This window comes from Nanorana parkeri, unplaced genomic scaffold, assembly GCF_000935625.1.
Source record: "Nanorana parkeri isolate BGI_ZX_2015 unplaced genomic scaffold, ASM93562v1 scaffold1020, whole genome shotgun sequence".
NCBI classification, from domain to species: domain Eukaryota; kingdom Metazoa; phylum Chordata; class Amphibia; order Anura; family Dicroglossidae; genus Nanorana; species Nanorana parkeri.
Genome location: NW_017307288.1, coordinates 410997 through 428925, shown reverse-complemented (window position 1 = coordinate 428925; position 17929 = coordinate 410997). Strand labels below are relative to the sequence as shown.

Below are 17929 nucleotides of genomic sequence, written 5' to 3'. Positions count from 1 at the left end.
ATGCAAAGGGTGGCTATTTATTTAATTGGTTGCTTTGTCCTGCATGACCGAAGTACAGGTTCACTTTAACCCTTATATACTTTTATTTATTCATACTGTTCATACATAAATCTTTATACACAGTCCTTCTACAACAAGGGTGCCTAGCTAATTTTCAAACAAAAATAGGCTGACATCACTACATGTATTTATTTTTTGATGGAGGGCAGGAGGGGCCTTTCCTGGCATCCTAATTTAAAGTACTGTCACCCACTGAAATGTAATATAGTCTCACATGTGGAAGTTTCTTTAGAATATAAAGACTGAAATTTGTTTTGAAAAATATGATTGGAAGCCTGCAGAAGTGATATTTATCCAGAGAAGGTAGTAGCTTCTCCTGTGATAAGAGCAGTGCTAGGCCTCCTAACTTTCACTCATGCCCCAGAACATTTTGTAGGATATGCAGATATTATAGGAAGTCCTTAAAACCTAGTTAAAGCAGATGCATGAGACCCAGGAACTGCCATGATGGCACTGTGCATAACTAAGGTATCTCATAACAAATATGGCCTTATGTAGTAATTAAAAATAAAAAGATATGCAGAGTATATTAGCCCATGCCAACCATTCAGCATTAACCTTTTGCAAGTCTTACTACAATGCTAAAGTGTGATTGATTGCCATGGGTTACTGCATTCCATTCAGAATGTAGTGAAAAAGCTTGATTGACAATGCCATACACCTTGCTTGCGGTCCTACAAAATATATATGCTGGGAAAGCTGATTGGGCCACCATAGCAAATATTTGTTTTCTTTAGTGACCACTGCAACTCCACCTATATTGGCATTAACGGGGCTTTATTCTTGAATGTACACGCGCCAGAAAGAGAAAAAACATTCAAGGGGCTGATCTTTGTCTTAGTTCTGAAAATTATAAATGTTTTGCATGAGCCAGTAAGGATTGTACATGAGTTTAAGTGGGTTACTTTATTTCTAAGAAAACCCAGTTAAAGGTTTATTTCAACCACAGCAATAAAAATATGACACCTTTAAACTAAAATGCGATGTATTTTCTCACTCTTGGTTAAATAGATGAGCAGGAGATATTCTTCTTCATATGTAATAAAAGATTAAAGGTTTTCATATGGCCAGTATTAATGCCACCCTAATGTATCACTAAAATATCAGGTGTTGGCCAGGCCTGTAACATTTCCCCTAGCTGAAAATAAAGATCCACCCATTTTAATGAAACACTCCCCAAAACACTGTAAAAAGAGTTGGGTCCATCACTAAATTTTCAATTTAAACATATATTGCTGCTCTGTAAGGGCCCTGAAAATAAAGGAGTTTCCAACAATCCAAGCACAAAGCCTGTTTACCTAAAAATCAAACAAATAAATTAGGGTGAGTGTAGATTCTAAACTTATCTTAATCCCATCTACCTTGTTTTTAAATAAAGCTGTCATCTAAACCACATTTTGCAGCCTCAGCCGGAATGAATGGGAAGAAAATGTAAGATGACCTAAACCTGATTTAGAGGGACTGTCCCTCTTTTTTGGATCAAATTCCTCTGTCCCTCTGAGCAACTGCTGCCATTTTTCTGCGACCTTGGGGCCAAAAAGCCATACCTTTGGAAACAAGGCGAGGCGTTTAAACTATGCTTAAAGACATAGGAACTGGGGTGCAGAAATATGGCAGCAGGTGCTCTGGACTGATTAGTCAAAATTTAGTAGCAGGAGGCAGCTTGTTGGCTGAAGGGCTAGAGAGCGGTACAATAATGAGTGCCTGCAGCAACAGTGAAGCATGGTGGAGGTTCCCTGCCAGTCTGGGGCTGCATTTCTGCCAATGGAGTTGGAGATTTGGTCAGGATCAATGGTGTCCTCTATGCTAAGAGATACAAGCAGATACTTATTTATTCTGCTGCAGGACAACGGCCCCATATATACAGCCAATGTCATTAAGAACCATCTTCAGTGTAAAGAAGAACCAGGAGTCCTGGAAATGTTGGTTTGGCCCCTACAGAGCCCTGATCTCAACATCATTGAGTCTATCCAGAATTACATGAAGAGACAGAAGGATTCGAGGCAGCCTACATCCACAGAAGATCTGTGGTTAGTTCTCCAAGCTGTTTGGAACAACCTGCCTTCCGAGTTCCTTCAAAAACTGTGTACAAGTGTACCTAGAGGAATCTGTTAACAGAAGCTGTTTTGAAGTGTGGTCACACCAAATATTGGTTTGATTTGAATTTCTCTTTTGTTCATTTACTTTCCATTTTGTTAATTGATAAAAATAAACTATTAACACTTATTTCTGAAAGCATTCTTACTTTACAGCATTTTTTCACACCTGCCTAAAACCGTATATCATATGTTATAGTTAACAAAAGCATAGATCTGTTTTTCTGCATTTTCAGGCTTACTGGGGAAACCCATGTATCCTCCTCCTACTGCTGTTGGGTAGTGATGGGCCGAGCAACCCCGTGTTCAGTTCAAAATCGAACTTTCGAACATGGGAAAAGTTTGAATTCGAACCCAATGCAAGTCTATGAGGATAGAACTTTAAAAATCAAATGAAGCCTTATATGCAATTTATTGACCCTAAAAAGTGTATGGGGATTCGGGTACTGCCCTGGGGGACAGAAATCAATGAAATTATTTTTGTTAAAAATACAATTTTTAAAGGAGCAGTGATTTTAATGATAATGATTTCATCAGTGATTGAAACAAAAAAAAAAAGAAAAATTCCTTTAAAAACCGTGCATGGGGAGTCCCCTTTAACTGCCTCTAAAGTGGCACATCTGTACGATGTTGCTGCAGCAAAAATGAAATTTCGAAAGAAAAAAAAAATGACATTTAGAAAAAAAAAAAAAAAAGCATGTGGTTCCCCCTTTAGGAGGGACCCCATTTTTTTTTAAAAAAAAGAAAAAAGCGTGGGGTTCCCCTCAAAAGTAATACCAGATCCTTTAGGTGTGGTAGGAATTTAAGTAGGAAGCCCACCCCCTAAAATGGCAGGGCAGGAAAGGGGGGGGCAAGCGAGCGGCCCCCCTCCCTGCAATACCAGGCCACATCCCCTCAGGACTGGGAGGGTTTTTTTAATTTTTCTTGCATGTGATTGGGTATTCTTTGCAAAGAGAATTTTCACCACATTCACCAAGCTAAAGGAAAATTCCCTTGCAAAGTAAACAGCCTGTTTGCTTTTAGTAAACCAACCCCTGAAGCTCAGGACTACAACATGTTCAAGACCAAAAATTTAGAGGGTTATTCACTAAGGAGTCAAAGCATCTAGCTGTAGCTTTAGCTGATCCTTTGGCTCACTTCGGCCGTCAGAGCCCTTCGGTTCAGTTGAACCGAAGGGCTGCTGTACAGGCTGTTCACAATAGCCCATACAGCAGCCAAGCAGCCAAGCAGCTCAGCGTAGCCGAAGCAGATGTCACCGCTAGCTCCGCCCAATTGTTTATATTTTGCCGGCATCTGCGGCAGGAGTTCTGTGGCGGGAGTTTGTTGTGTGGTCAGGTCGGGGGACATCGTTTTTTTTTTATTTCGCCAAATCGCCGCGGACAACTCTGGACGTCGTGATTGACCTTAGGATTACATAGTTGGATCAATTTTGGGGATCTTTTTTTAAAATAAAGGAATCATCAAAATTCCTTGTTGCGTGTTTTTTTTCTAATATATGATTTTTTCAAAGTGTGGGCTCTTTATTTTAATTTTGATTTAACCCTTTAGTGAATGGGTAGGGATACAAGTACCCCTTACTCATTCACAAAGGGGGTACCCCAATGCAAATAGACCCCCCTGCCCACAGACCCCCACAACCAATGTCCCAAGGCTTGTGGGGAAGAGGCCCTTGCCCCCATCGGCACAGGGACAAGGTGCTTTTCCAGGGGTGACAGGTGCCCTTTACTGGAGCGCATCCAGGGGACAGGTGCCTCTTATCGGTGGGGATACCCATTCCATCTCCATGTCCACAAGTGGAGTGACTCTTTTACGCTTCGAACGCCAGGACAACTCCCCAATCTTTTCCACTTTCTGGATATCCCTGCAATAGAAATCTCAGATTGGACAGCTCCGGATGTTGTCCTGTTTGCTGCCTGTCCACCTCTTTCTCTAAAATGACATCCCTCTGGGCCTCATAGAAATTTCCGTAGCGAATCTGATACTGCCCAGCCTCTTGGGAACCCTAAGGGGAATTATGCACATTTGTATTGTCTGTTAGTGTTTTTGGACTGTCCTCTCAGGGGCTATCCTGCGAGACGTGGCTCTTGTCTTTTTCTACCTGACATTTCCCCCTCTATGGGGCTGGGGGCTACCGGTTGTTGTCATGTACCTCCTGAACTGGTTCTGGCTGGGGGTGGAGGGTCTTGGTGGATCGGGGGGATACGCAATTGGCCTTACTGTAGTCTTACTGTCCTTTCACCGGGATGTGCCTGTTTCCCTCCATTCTAATGTGGGGGGCATATTTAATTCCAAGAAGGGGTGTCAGGGCGGTCAAATCATCCGATATAGTGGACTGTTTTCACTCCTATTATGAATCTTTGTACGACCTGCCTGCCCAGTCCAGTGGTTCTGGCTCTCAGTCTAGGCAACGTTCCATAGAATCCTATCTGGAGGAGTCTGGTTTCCCTAGTTAATGCTGATGATGTGGTGGCCATAGAGGCGCCGCTGACAGTAGATGAGTTTCTGATGGTGGTGAAGTCTCTTAAACCAGGTAAGTTTTCAGGGCCGGATGGCTATATGGCCACGTACTATAAAATGTATGCTCTTCTCCTGGCACCTCACTTTGTTGCAGCTTTTAATCCCATGTTGGATAGGCACTCTCTGCCTTCTGATGCTCTGTGTGCCCATATTATGGTGATTCCTAAGGAGGGTAAGGATCTCTCAGCTTGTGCCATCTACAGACCCATTTCCCTCCTCGATCTAGACCTAAACATTTTTTTCAAGATCCTGGCGATTAGGATACTGCCTCTTTTACAGACTGTCATCCATCCAGATCCAGAATGAGGCTTTGTCCCCTTTCTTTACTCTGACTAATGGGACGATCCTAATATCCTAATATTCAGGGTCTTCGTTTATGGGCTGATCCTCATAAAGTTGCAGCGTTTGCGGACGACCTCCTGTTCTTCGTTTTGTCACTTGAGACAACTTTTCCAAATCTCCTTAGTGAATTTGCTCTCTTTGGCGAGTTGTCTAACTGTAAAATAAATTTCCACAAATCTGAGGCGCTCAACATCTCCATGCCCCCACATAGGCTTCCGGGTCTAATATCAACTTTTCCGTTTAAATGGGCCAAGGATTGTATTTCTTATCTAGGTACTCTTATCACACCGATCATTTCCAGGATCTTTTCAGCGAACTTTAAACCTCTAATGTCCAGAGTAAAATCGAACCTCTCGAAATGGAATAATCTTTCCCATTCTTGGTTCAGCAGTCTGGACTGTCACACAAATTGCTTGCGGTTCCCAAGTCTCTTGATGGGATGGGGTTCCCAGGCCCTATCCTCTATTACAAGGTGACCCATTTAGCCAGAATCTTGGAATGGTGCAGAAATCATAATCTCAAACAATGCATTGCTTCGGAGCAGGCGTCTTTGAGTGTACCATTGCGAGGGGTTCCCTCCACACTGTAAATTATTGTGAACCCATCCCTTAATTGGTCCCTCCTTGAAGATCTTTGTGGGCTTTACGGGAGCTTCTGCTCCTGGTCAGGGGCTGTCTTTGCTGTCCCCAGTGGTGGGTCATCCGGAATGTCCTGGGAAGATTGCTACCCACTTCTCCACTTTTCCTAAACATGACATATTCTTACTATGTGAATTTTCTGTCGAATGGTAGACTGAGGGATGCTTCTGCTCTGCATTCTTTGGTAGACCCTCTGCTGAATGACTGGCGGATGTGCCAACTCATGCACTTTCTATCATTACGGGTGCCTAGGGTTTGGTCTCCAGCTCCTTTGACATAGTTTGATCACCTTTGTATTCAGAAAGACCCTGTGCGACATTCTCTCTCCTTGATGTATAAGGCCTTGATCCATCCGGTGGAAGGTTTCTTCCCCCCTTTATTGGGAAGTGGGAACGAGATTTGAATATTTTCCTTACACCGGAACAAAAGAGTGACGCCATCTATTTTACTCATTACTCCTCCATCTCCAGAAGAATACAGGAAAATAACCATAGGTTTCTCTCCCATTGGTACAGAGTGCCCACAGTTTTACATAAATGTTTCTTCAGTCCTCCAGGATTTGTTGGAGATGTGGGGAGGGTGTTGGTAATTTAGTGCATGTCTTTTCTTGTCATGTCCGTGGATTTGCCACTTCTGGACAGAATTGAGGAACCTTATCAAGCAGCTTACAGGAATTGATGTTTGGGACAATTGCCTGTCTTCTACATGTCTCCAGTCTATCCAGGAAAAGATATAAGAAGTCACTTTTGGTTCACTTGCTTAATGCAGCTAAGTTGTGCATTCTGGCTCTCTGGAAGCAGTCTGCTGCCCCAACTTTGACATTGTTGTACTCTAAGATTGCGGAGATAGAACGTATGGAAAACCATACTGCCTCGTTGTACAGCTGCGAGAAAAAGTTCAATCACACATGGTTTTATTGGAATGACTATGCCCTTTCTCAGGAATACGATTTGGAATCACAAAGGTCTACCGCTTGATTGGGTGTGGGGACTGGCTGCTCTCCCTTGCTGGCATTCCTTTTTTTTTCTTTCACTTTTTTCCCTGAGTCTTTGTTTCTTCTGTCTGGTTGCTTGGACACTAGCGCTGTGATCTTTTCCTGTACAATTCTTTTGGATCTTCTTTTTGCTTCTACTGTTGTGTTTGGCTAACTTTCGTATGTCTGAGTTGTGTTAAGGTATATAAAATCAACAAAAGTTCTGTCTTGGGAGGATTGGTATATATTGTATGGAGCTTTTATCTCCATTTTGCATATTACGTTGTCTCAGTAAGTCTGTTGGATGTACAACCTTGAGTTTAATGTTCTCTTAATGTTAATGTTAATGTTAATGTTCTCTTCATTTGTACTGTGCATTGTATATCTTTCTTTTCTGAGATTATAAATAAAGAATGATAAAAATAAATGCATTCAAGTACCTTAACCATTAACAAAAATGTAGCTTATTTGTTTATCACTCAGCTGCAGATCCTCAAAACATTTTCTGAAGTAATACTGACACTGTCCTTCCTTCTGGAGGGTGGCCCCTTTTGTTCTCCATGGTACCTGTGTGTGTTGTAAAGTAGACACCGCTCAAAGCTCACTCCTATGATAGACTATAGCTTCAATACAAATGAATATACTAAACATGAGTCATGACAGTGCTGACAAACTCAGGATAGTTTTCACAAAATACAAGGGCAGTTCTGCCATTTGTATTTTGTTTGTGCTTGTATACTATAAAATTTGTCAATAAAAATGTATAAATGCACCAATCTATGCAATTATATAATTTTTAAACTTCCTTTAATAAGTACACTGAGCTGTTTGTTTTACCACAGTTCTAATAACAGCTCTGAATATGAAATCCAAGTAAAGCTGCGCTTTATGTTCAGTGACCACCACCAAACACCCGCTCAGGAGTACTCACTGCTTTGTTGTGATTACACACAGGTTGGTCACATTGCATTCATGTAAAACTCCTGCATCCACTTCTTGGCCTAACATGCCAACCCTCTGTTTCTGTTGTCATGCTCCATATATACCCCATCTCCTTTTCATGCTGCCTCCCAGAAACAGCGCTGTCAGCCTCCATTTCACCCAATGATGGGTGTCTTCTGGAGTCTTCTGAATATCCTAAACAGCAGCCCTTCAGTTCGGCTGAACCAAAGGCCTCCTGCAGGCAAAGCGAACCGAAGGATTAGTCGAATGTTAGGCTACATCCTTTGTCTCTTTCGTGAATAACCCCTTTGATTCACACTTTGTTCTCCACACTCCCCCACTGTATACATTCTGCTGTACACTATATACATTGCTACAAGCCTTTGCCATAATTTGAGTCACCAAACACTGGACTGCATTCCTAGTCCATACTGTTCCCAAATGGGTACAGGTTTGCTAGCATCTTTAATAAAATGTCGGGTGTGCAGTATCTCTGTACCGCTGCTTTATTGCAATGTTTGGTAACAGAAAAAAAAAATAGGCAGGAAGGCAGCTGTGTGTTGTAACATTGCTCACTAAGGTATTACCTTATTTTTTAACAACCACTGTTCAGACAATATCTTATCTTAAAACATTGCACTTTCCTCCATTATTCATTTTTTTTAAAGTAAAGAAAAAAACTTATGTATGATCTTGCAATTATCTACTAGACCTAGAATAAGGCCAATTAGGAAGGGAATATGGGGATGAAATTTCTCCTGACAGCCTGGGTTTAATACTTTCTAAGTCATTGGTCCAAACCAGTATGCAGATGAGCAAAGTTGAAAGTCCTTATCCACATTTTGAAGCAAGAATGTCAGAATGACTTCTAGTCAACTAACATTTTCCAAAAGAGAAGTCAGTAACCGCAGCTTCCATAATTTCCTTATGACAGGTGTACTTTATTGAATACATCAGGAATGTCAACAGAGGTAACAGTAGACAGGAGCAACACCCAAGGGTATGCTCCCACTAGAGTGCTGTTGAATGCTACATTACAGTTTTGTATAGGTCAGAGTCCTTCTTTAATGGAAATTCTCATTCCACATGCAGAGCTTTCTAACTCTAACGGAATTGCCCTAATTGCATATTTTTTTTACATACATCTGTTTTAATGCATGTAATTAACATTATTATTATTGTCATCACTGTTTTTAAAAGGCCAAATGTGTGCGGATCTAGATTCCATTCTTATTGCTGCCCTGGATGGAAAACGCTCCCTGGAGGAAATCAGTGCATTGTCCGTAAGTGTCTGTTTTACTGTACTGCTCCTATGGTAGATGGACTACACAAACTAACACATAGGTTATTATAATTCAGTTTCACCCCTAGTCTTATTGGAATTCAGGAATGATGGAAAATGTAAATCCTATTTAACCTATGCACATGAGCCACTAATCATTCAAGTAGAACTTTGGCCTTCCATCAGGGGCTGACTGGCAACTTTTAGCCCAGGGGGCAAGTACAACCCAGAGGCCCATGGTGCAGCGACTTGGCCCCGCTCTGCCTCTTCCCCGCCTTCTCCCCGCCCATGCCTGCCACTTTTGCCATTCATGTAACAGTAGTGTGAATGTATTGTTATGTTCCCGGGAAGATAAAATAAAGCAATTTTTTTTTTTTAATGCTCACCTGATCCCTGGATCCACCGACAAGCGCGGCCTCCCATCTCCCACGCTGTTAGGAGCTGCGTACGGCAAGTGCTGGTTACTACTTAAACTGGCGCGCGCTATGTGCAGCTTCTGAGAAGATACGCTATTAGCATAGTGAGGAAGCCGGCTGCGCATTTTGCATCGCTCCCGCTACGCTAATAGCGTATCATCTCAGAAGTCCGTTCGCGATGGCATCAGAGAGGCCCGGGGGGCAATTGCCACCCTGCCCCCCGGCCCAGTCCGCCCCTGCCTTCCTTTTAAAAAATATGTGCAGCAACACTTAATTATACGTGCAACTGCACTTACAGTTTTCTCTTACTCCCTCTGCAAAGTTCCACAAATACATATAGATCCTGCCAGTGAAGTCCATCTAATTCAGCTTCCTGTAATGGTGTGTCCTGTAATTGTCAGTCAAAACCTGACCACACCTTGTGCTGCCCACTGCTTTCTGAAATGACAGCACTGCTGTTGAACCCCTCCCACTGCAAACTGCACTGTCTGGGAGGGGAAGCATGTGAGACACAAAGGAGAATTTGGTTTAGTCAGTTCTTGTTGATTTGATAAGGCTTGTGCATCACATAGTAACTGGATATGGCACTTGTTTAGATTACAATACAGGAGCCTTGAGTTGTATTATAATGGGAATTGATCCTCGTTTTTAACTAAGGCATATGGAAATATACATTCTTATAGCCTACCCCATTCTTTAGTAGCTAGTTATGTGCTGAAGCATGGTTTTGGAAGAAAGAGCCAATGTATTGTTTGAATCAGCCATTTAATTCCAACATGCCCTTTAAACCAGCAGTTTAAACCCTGATGAAATAGGATCTAAGAGTTGCTGATACATATTGGCTTGTTGTCTTTGGACTTGTATGGTTAAAAAAAATTATCTTTGACTACTTAACCACTGTTGTGGTGCTCTTGTACTGGTATAAAGAATCAACATTTTACAATGTATCCTACATAAACCTGGCAATGAACTTATTGACTGGCAAAAAGCAGCTGAATCAGTACACTATGTATGTTACACAACAATATTGCCATTACACAATCACTAGGCCTCACAGGAAGATTTGTTACATAGTATGAGGGATATTCCATACAGTTGCACTATCTTGTATTGCTTAGTTCACTGCTCATATTTATTTGATTCTCAGAGGCTTCCAATTTTAAACTGTATACACCATGAAAAAGATCCACAGATGTCAGTTTACCAAACGAATTTGCCAAATGAATAGCCTTTTGTGCCAATCAAACACCTAACAGGGCAAGATTGGCCTAAAACACTGTGCTGTGTATGGCTTGAATACATAATTGGACAATAAATAGGTTAAACTGACATTTGGCGGCCATCTTTTTCATAATATACAGTCTGCATATTCTTTTTTCCTGTAGAGTTCACATTATACCTGAAGCTTTATGAATATGTTTAAATATAAAAGATGCCTTTCCATTACTTAACACTCTTATACTAAAACATAATTTACGATTATATGGCAATTGAAATATAAATATTAATAAATATTTTTTTCTGTATGTAGCAATTTGTAGAAACAGCTGTGATGAAGGATTTTGTTCCCGTCCAAACATGTGTACATGCTCTAATGGACAAGTAGCACCGAACTGTGCATCAAAAACCGGTGAGTTTCACTAACAAAACGCAAAACTTTTGAAAGACTTTCAGGTCCAAGCCATTATCCTTACCCTACCCTAACAGCTCCAACTCACTTAGCTCAGCTTTGCTGATCTTGCTGTCCAGTACAAGATCACAAGGGACAGCACAGACTCCCATTGGAGAGGGGAGGAGGCAGGAGAGGGGAAAGAGGGAAATTGGGGAGAGGCTTATCTTGCTGTGCCTGTATGTTTGTGGACACACACAAGGGTTTCTCCGTAGGACTCTGCAAGGGAAAGGAGCCACCCTAAAACAGGATATCAGGACCAGTGCTCAGCTGATTTTGCAGGAAATTAAAACTTTTAAAAATGAAAGAGCAGCAGACATTGTAAGTGATTTCATCAGCATTTCAAATAGATAATTTAAATGATATTACATCCAAAATTTGACATTTTGAATTCAATATAGTTTTAAGTGCTATAGGCTCAATTCACAGAGCTTTCACCCAAGGATAAGGATATATAATTTTAGCCATGCAACTGGACTTGAAATAACTGAAAAAAATTAATAAAGCTGTTAAGAGTTACAACATTATAGGTCCTCTAAACATGGATGAAACATACCTATAGGACAAGAGGGAAACATACTGCCACTGTCTGTATACTCTTAGATCAACAACCCACCTATATCATAACATACAATAATTACAATTGCAACTTACATGACTTGTAAAACAGCAGAACGTAGTGAGTAAGATAGGCAAATCTATAATTCAATCAATAATCACATTTGGTGATCAAATCATAAATTGTTTAATTGCTCACATAATGCAGGTTTGTTCATATATAGCAGCCAATGTCTACATGTGCTGCTTAAGTAGGGTATACAAACATCGAATTTCTGCCAGTTCTTGATGAAGCGGATGAAATTTGTTGCATTGGTGCCACTGTTGGCACCCTTCCAACTGGCACCCTTCCAACTTGATCAGCTGATTTAACCACTTGCCGTCCGCCCGTAGTAAAAAAACGGACGGACGGACGGCACTGCTGCATCTGCGGGTTGCCGTCTCCAGACGGCAATTTTTTTCTGCTCGCGCGCGCCCCCTAGCGGGCACGCATGTCAGAAAATTCTCAGCAGAACAGAGCTTTCAGCCAATCAGCTACTAGCTCTGTTTGGGTATTCTGTCAGCGACCAGTGACATCTGTCAGAATTCAAAGGAAAAAGCAGAAGATTCCTCGTAAGTGTTGATGGAGGAATCTGCGATATCTTCTTCATTCAGCTGGCAGGTTGAACAAAGAAAAGATATATGTGTACACCTGACTTTAGCTTGTCTTCACAATAATGTTCACTCACATTTAGTTTAGGCTGTAAAACTACTATGAAAGTTTATAGAACCTAATAGAACCTAACCTGTAATAGAACCTATTACAATAAAGGAAAACCCTTTTCTGTTAAGGTTTCCAATGTGCTTATTTCAGTTCTCAACCAAACTTTCAATCCCTCAAATGGCTGATTTCATAGCTGATCACATGTACAGTACCAGGCAACTGCAATCCAAATAGAGGTTAAGATAGCACCTTCCTTGGGTGTAGTTTAGTGTAGGGTGTAGTTCTGCTTTAAGAGCACAAAGAGGTAGGTTGATAAAGTACTCAAAAAAACGGGTAGTAACTATCAACCTATAAAATCTATCTTTATAAAATATCACAAAGAGTAATCTTGCCCAATAGAGATACTAAAAAGGAGAGTGTTAAATTGATAGTATCAAAACAGCTTGTAAATATAGGGGTCTATTCACAAAGCTGCCTAAGGGCAGCCGAGTGAATGACCGATCAGAAGTGAAGTGAGCCAAACACTGTTCGGCTATTCACTTCAGGCTGGTACAGCTGATTTCAGCCGTACATCGGCTGAAATCAGCCGTACATTGGCTTTCTTGCTATTGTGAATAGCCCGTACAGCAACCCCTTGGTTCTCCTGAACCGAAGGGGTCCTGGGGCCGAGGCCAGCCGAAGGATCGGCCGAAGCTACGGCCAGATCCTTTGGCAGCTTTGTGAATAGACTCCATAATGTTTTAGATATTGAAGATATTATGGAAAGCATTAAGATTGACACCGTGTATTATTCCTGATAAGTGAATTGGTAGAGTCCCAATTCCACCCCTTATTAGCTCATCATGTTAACTCCTCCTGGTAGTACCAGAAATATTTGCAATTTCACTGTGTTCCACCAGAAGGTATAATGAGGGTTGAATTTCCAGCTGTCCTCTACATTGCAAGTGTGTATGATAGACACCAGTTCTGGTGTTGTGCCCCCTCCTTCTGCTCTGCAATATACAGAACACAGCCACAGCGTTATCACAGTGCAGTGCTTTGTGAATGGCACAGCAGGGGAACAGGAAGAGGCACCACACCAGTACTGGTATTATTCATTGACACGGGTGTGATGGAGTGGGGAGCCAGAAGTGCAGCTCTCACTGTACATTCCAGCACCAGCTCACTGGGGCCAAGTGACAGCTATGTAAATGTAATTTTAAGGAGTCATAGTTAATATTAAAAGGTTTTTAAAAAATATGAAAAAACACTGTGCCTAGAGCTGGGCTTTAAAGTTCAACTCTCCAAAACAGTTCATATGTTTTGTGTAGAGTGGGGAAGGCTTGGAACCTTTGTCAGGTTAAATTTGTTGCTGTCTGTGTCTCCATTGAAGAAATTAATCCTCATTTTCTGAGACAAGGTGTAACAAGAACAGGAAGTGATAAGATATCTCTCAGATGGGTACAGGCAGATTAATTAAAACACTATATAGTAGAGTGTGGATCAGTTAGACCTTCTGCCCAGTTTTTATTGTTCTCTGTGTCTTACCTTCCTGGAGACATCTGCATCCTCTCTTACTTGTTCTGCTGTCACTGAGAAAGGAAGTGGGATGAGATCTAACCAATGAGGGCACGAAAGCAATAAAAATGTGATAGAAGTTCTGACTCGTACCCTATATTGAAAATCAAAAGAAAAGTTTAAGCTGGAGTTGGGCTATGATTATGTTTCATTGATTTTTTTTTTAACTTTTCCTCATTACCATTGTCAATGTTTAAGATAGTACACCATTCAAACAAGAAATTCAAATCACAGAAATAGAAAATCTCAGAAATGGCACACAAAGAAATTGAGGTTTTAACCATTACCTACTCTAGCCACACACACAAAATAGTTTTTACTTCAGCGTTTCTTTACACCATCTAAGGGTGGTGATTCTTGGCACTCTGAATGGCACTCCAACACAATAATTGAGAGACATTCGTTGCAACGCAGCACAACATACTAATGTGGGAGTGTGAATGGACCCTAAATACATGATTGGATGTTTGAAGCAAATACAGTTTCTTGCCACTTTGATATACTTTATTAAATCCCTACCCTAACTGAAAAAACTGAACTCCAGACATTATGGGGTTGATTTACTAACCTTATAAACACACCACGAACATGTATACACCTCTGTAGTGTGTTCCCTCCCAGCATGATCTATGGGTGGAATCTAAACACCTTTGTAGTGTGTACACACCCAGCAGGTGTGTTGTGCAAAGCCCTGCATGAATTGCAAGGTGATGTTGTGTAAATTAGCTCTATGTTGTGTTGCTTGCGTTGATGAATGCAGGAATGTAAATGCATGAGCTAACCATTTTTGTCTAAACTGTGAAGCAGCATTATATATGCATCATGTGCATGATTTTTCCATATATGGCATTAGTGGAAATATGCTTTTAGAGACTTTTTGTATCCAAATATTTATTGGGTTTTCAAGGTAATTACAAACAGCATGTTGTACAGTGCTTGCCGGCTACAAGCGGCCACATAAGTAACGTAATACAATCAACACTTTTAGAGACTTTTTGGTTGATAAATACGTTTTGCTGTGTGAAAATCACACGCACCTGGTGTGTGCGTGTGTTTAGGTTAGTAAATCACCCCCTATAGGTGGAATTTATTAAAACTGGAGCAGAATCAGGAGCAGCTGCTCGTAGTAACCAATCAGTTTCTATCTTCCGTTTGAAAGCTTTGAAAATAAAAGAGAGACGCTGATTGGTTGTCATTTAACAACTGCACTAGATTCTGTCTGCTCAAGGTATGATAAATTCCTCTTCATGTCTTTTACATCTATTCTAAACAGAGTTCTTGTAACATAGTGTAACCTCTTATTTACTTTTACAGTCCCTCAGTGTGGCATTCGATGCATGAATGGAGGAACATGTGTAGAAGATCACTGTCGATGTCCAAAAGGTTATTCTGGAGCACACTGTGGTCAACGTAAGTTTGTTTAGAAAATACCATTCCTAAAACAGCCCTTGGTTGAGGGTGTAACAATGCTCATTGTAGATCTTTAGATAGCAATGCAGGGAACTTTCTAGAGGCTATTTGAATCATGAGGTTATCTGGGTCACAAACATATTTGTATAATATTTGTATATTTGTATACTAGTAGTTTATTTGTATAATATTTATATTAGTACTGACATAACTTATAAATGGAAGTTGAAATGCCAGGGGGGGGGGTGTTAATGATTCAGGTACTGGGCCCAGTGATATATAGGTATGACCCTTCACACGTCATGTGAATTGGAATTTAAGAAAACAGAGCTTGTTCATATGCTTGAAATGAATGTAGAAAGAGTGCATCCTCTAGTGGGAACACCTATGCCAGTTATAACTGTCTAAGATGTGATTGTGCTTCACTTTGGATAGTTTTCCTGTTACTTCCTGCATAAAAGCAATAAAAACAAGTTTTGGCTATAATTACACTTTTAGTTGTAAGATAAAACCCTGTTTGGACAGTTAGGTGTAACAAGCACCTCATTTGAACTACTGTTTACATGATATGAGATTTATAATCTGGTTTCTAGCCTTGTCTCTTCCTTCAGTCTTCTTTCAGTAGTTCTTGCTTTCTTGTGCTCAGCTTCATAGAATATCAATGTTTTGGAGACCTAACTCTTCCACATCCTAAATTCCTAATACTGCAATAAAAATGAATACACAAAGTAGTTAGACTTGTAAGTAAGGGTGTATCTAAAGCCAACGTTTTTTTCAGTTTTACATTTAATAGAATACTACTAGTCTGTGGCCCCAATGGGGAGATTCACCCTATCTATTTGTCCTGGTGACCATTGTCATAAGTAAAAGTGAAGGAAAATCACGAATTTTGAGTTGTTACCAGGTCCATTTGTTCCAGAGTTGACTATCTAAAAGAGGATTTTGGATAGATTTCTTCTCACTTCCTGTTTTGTCTGCTGGCCAAAAAGTAAATGGAAACCATAACCATTCCCTACTCTCATTATATACTTTTATTAAGGCAGCAGGATATATCTTTGCAAAAGTAACTTAAGTAACGACACTTGTGCTAAAATTGGGCTGTATGAATTTATTGGGATTTTGATGTTCAGCTAATCTATTTTACGATATAAAAGTTCATACATCCAACTTGAATACCCTTGCAGGGGTTGTTCAGCATAACATCCATGCAAGTACAGCCTCCTGGCTTCCACTTTAAACATTAGCACTTCACTGCTTCTCTTGGAAGTGCTGTCCCGCACTTGTACTGGCGGCCCCTCAGACTCACGGCTCTCCCAGCCTCACCAGTTCTCCCTGCCTCCCTGGCTGTCTTCGTGTGCCTCCTGGGGGAGTCCTCCTGACTCCTGGACTCCGTCTGTGCCTATTTCGCAGCAGGCGCTCACCTGACTCATCTCTGCCTTCTGGGAGAGTCCTCATGACCCCTGAATATGGCCTATTCCTATTTCCCAGCAGGAGCTAATTCCCCTAGTCTATCCTTTCCTTAAGGGCTGTGCACACCATTGCAATCATTGGGTGCTGGTCACTGCTAAACCCTGGACCCAGGACTAGAGCTTGTTTCCCTCCTGAATCACTTTGAAATCTCCCAGTTCCAGGATCCCAAGCAGAACCCAGATAAACCCTTGCTTACTGACACATCTCAGCCCCCCTGGCTGAGAGTCCTGGGTGATCATAACACCAAATTCTACAGTGGGATTGCCGCACGTTTGCTTTAGAATCAGATCAGAGACACAATCAGAAACATTGTCAAGTTTAGATTTTAGCTTGAGCTATTGTGTTCTATGAACAAAATATTTTTTTTTATACCAGGTGATAAGAAAACCTGGAAAGTGTGTGAAAATGAACCTTGATTCCCACCTTCTGGGTATATATGAGAATTAAAATGTAAATATGCAATACTTTACCTGATTAAATTATTAATACATAAACCCCAATACCCTAGACCCTAATACATAAAAAAGAAAGCATATACAAACCACTATACATTGCCTTACAATTTTCCCTTTACCGTGTGTGTGTCCTTGGGTGTAGGCAGCAGTAGACAGATTGTGGTTAATCTTTCTTGTTGATCTTGGATAAGTAACATGTGCACAGCAAGGGTTATCCATAGCACACGTTTTATTTTATGGAACTTGGGCCCAGTCTGCATTCCGTAAGACTTTTTTACAAAAAAAAATTCTCTAAAAATATTATAAGAAAATAGATTATCGAAAAAAATGGACCACCTAGTCAAAACTACATTGTTCATACAATGAGCCCAAACAGCCATTCTCTTTGTTTAGAGCTGGGTAAAATCCAATGCCCAAGATTTAATTGCACAGCTTGTTAGACTTACTGCCTACCCACCAAGGCGAGCAGCAGCTTATTCCAGTCAGCGTTTATAGGGATAAACGTGTGCGGTCCTATTTGTAATCATTAAACATTTTAATTAAGTTGATGCTGAAAGATACATATTGGTAACAAGTATTGCTGTGGGGAAATGAAGGACAAAAAAACCTGTCAAGAGAAGAATATCATGGTTAAATGCTCTTTGCCTGGCTGTCATGCTGAACCTAAGGCTTTAGTACCTTTAATTATTTGGAACAAATATGAAAATCAGAAGGTGAAGTCAACAACGGCAGCCAGGGGAGAAACTACAGCCAGTGTAGCTGGTGCGGCTGCCCATGGGCCCTGGGGGCTCTGTGGGTCTGGTCCCAGCCCCCCCCCCCCCCCCCCCCCTAGGGAGGTGGG

General features: G+C 41.0%; 1 protein-coding gene across 1 annotated transcript in view; it reads left to right on the top strand.

The window, feature by feature from the left end:
* The window catches only part of FBN2 (fibrillin 2), a 197951-nt gene that overhangs the window by 8017 nt on the left and 172005 nt on the right, over nt 1–17929 (top strand). Inside the window, exons 2-4 of the mRNA XM_018567207.1 lie at nt 8769–8851; nt 10798–10896; nt 15068–15163. Of these exons, the coding sequence (XP_018422709.1) occupies nt 8769–8851; nt 10798–10896; nt 15068–15163 (278 nt within the window). The remainder of the gene's footprint in view (nt 1–8768; nt 8852–10797; nt 10897–15067; nt 15164–17929) is intronic.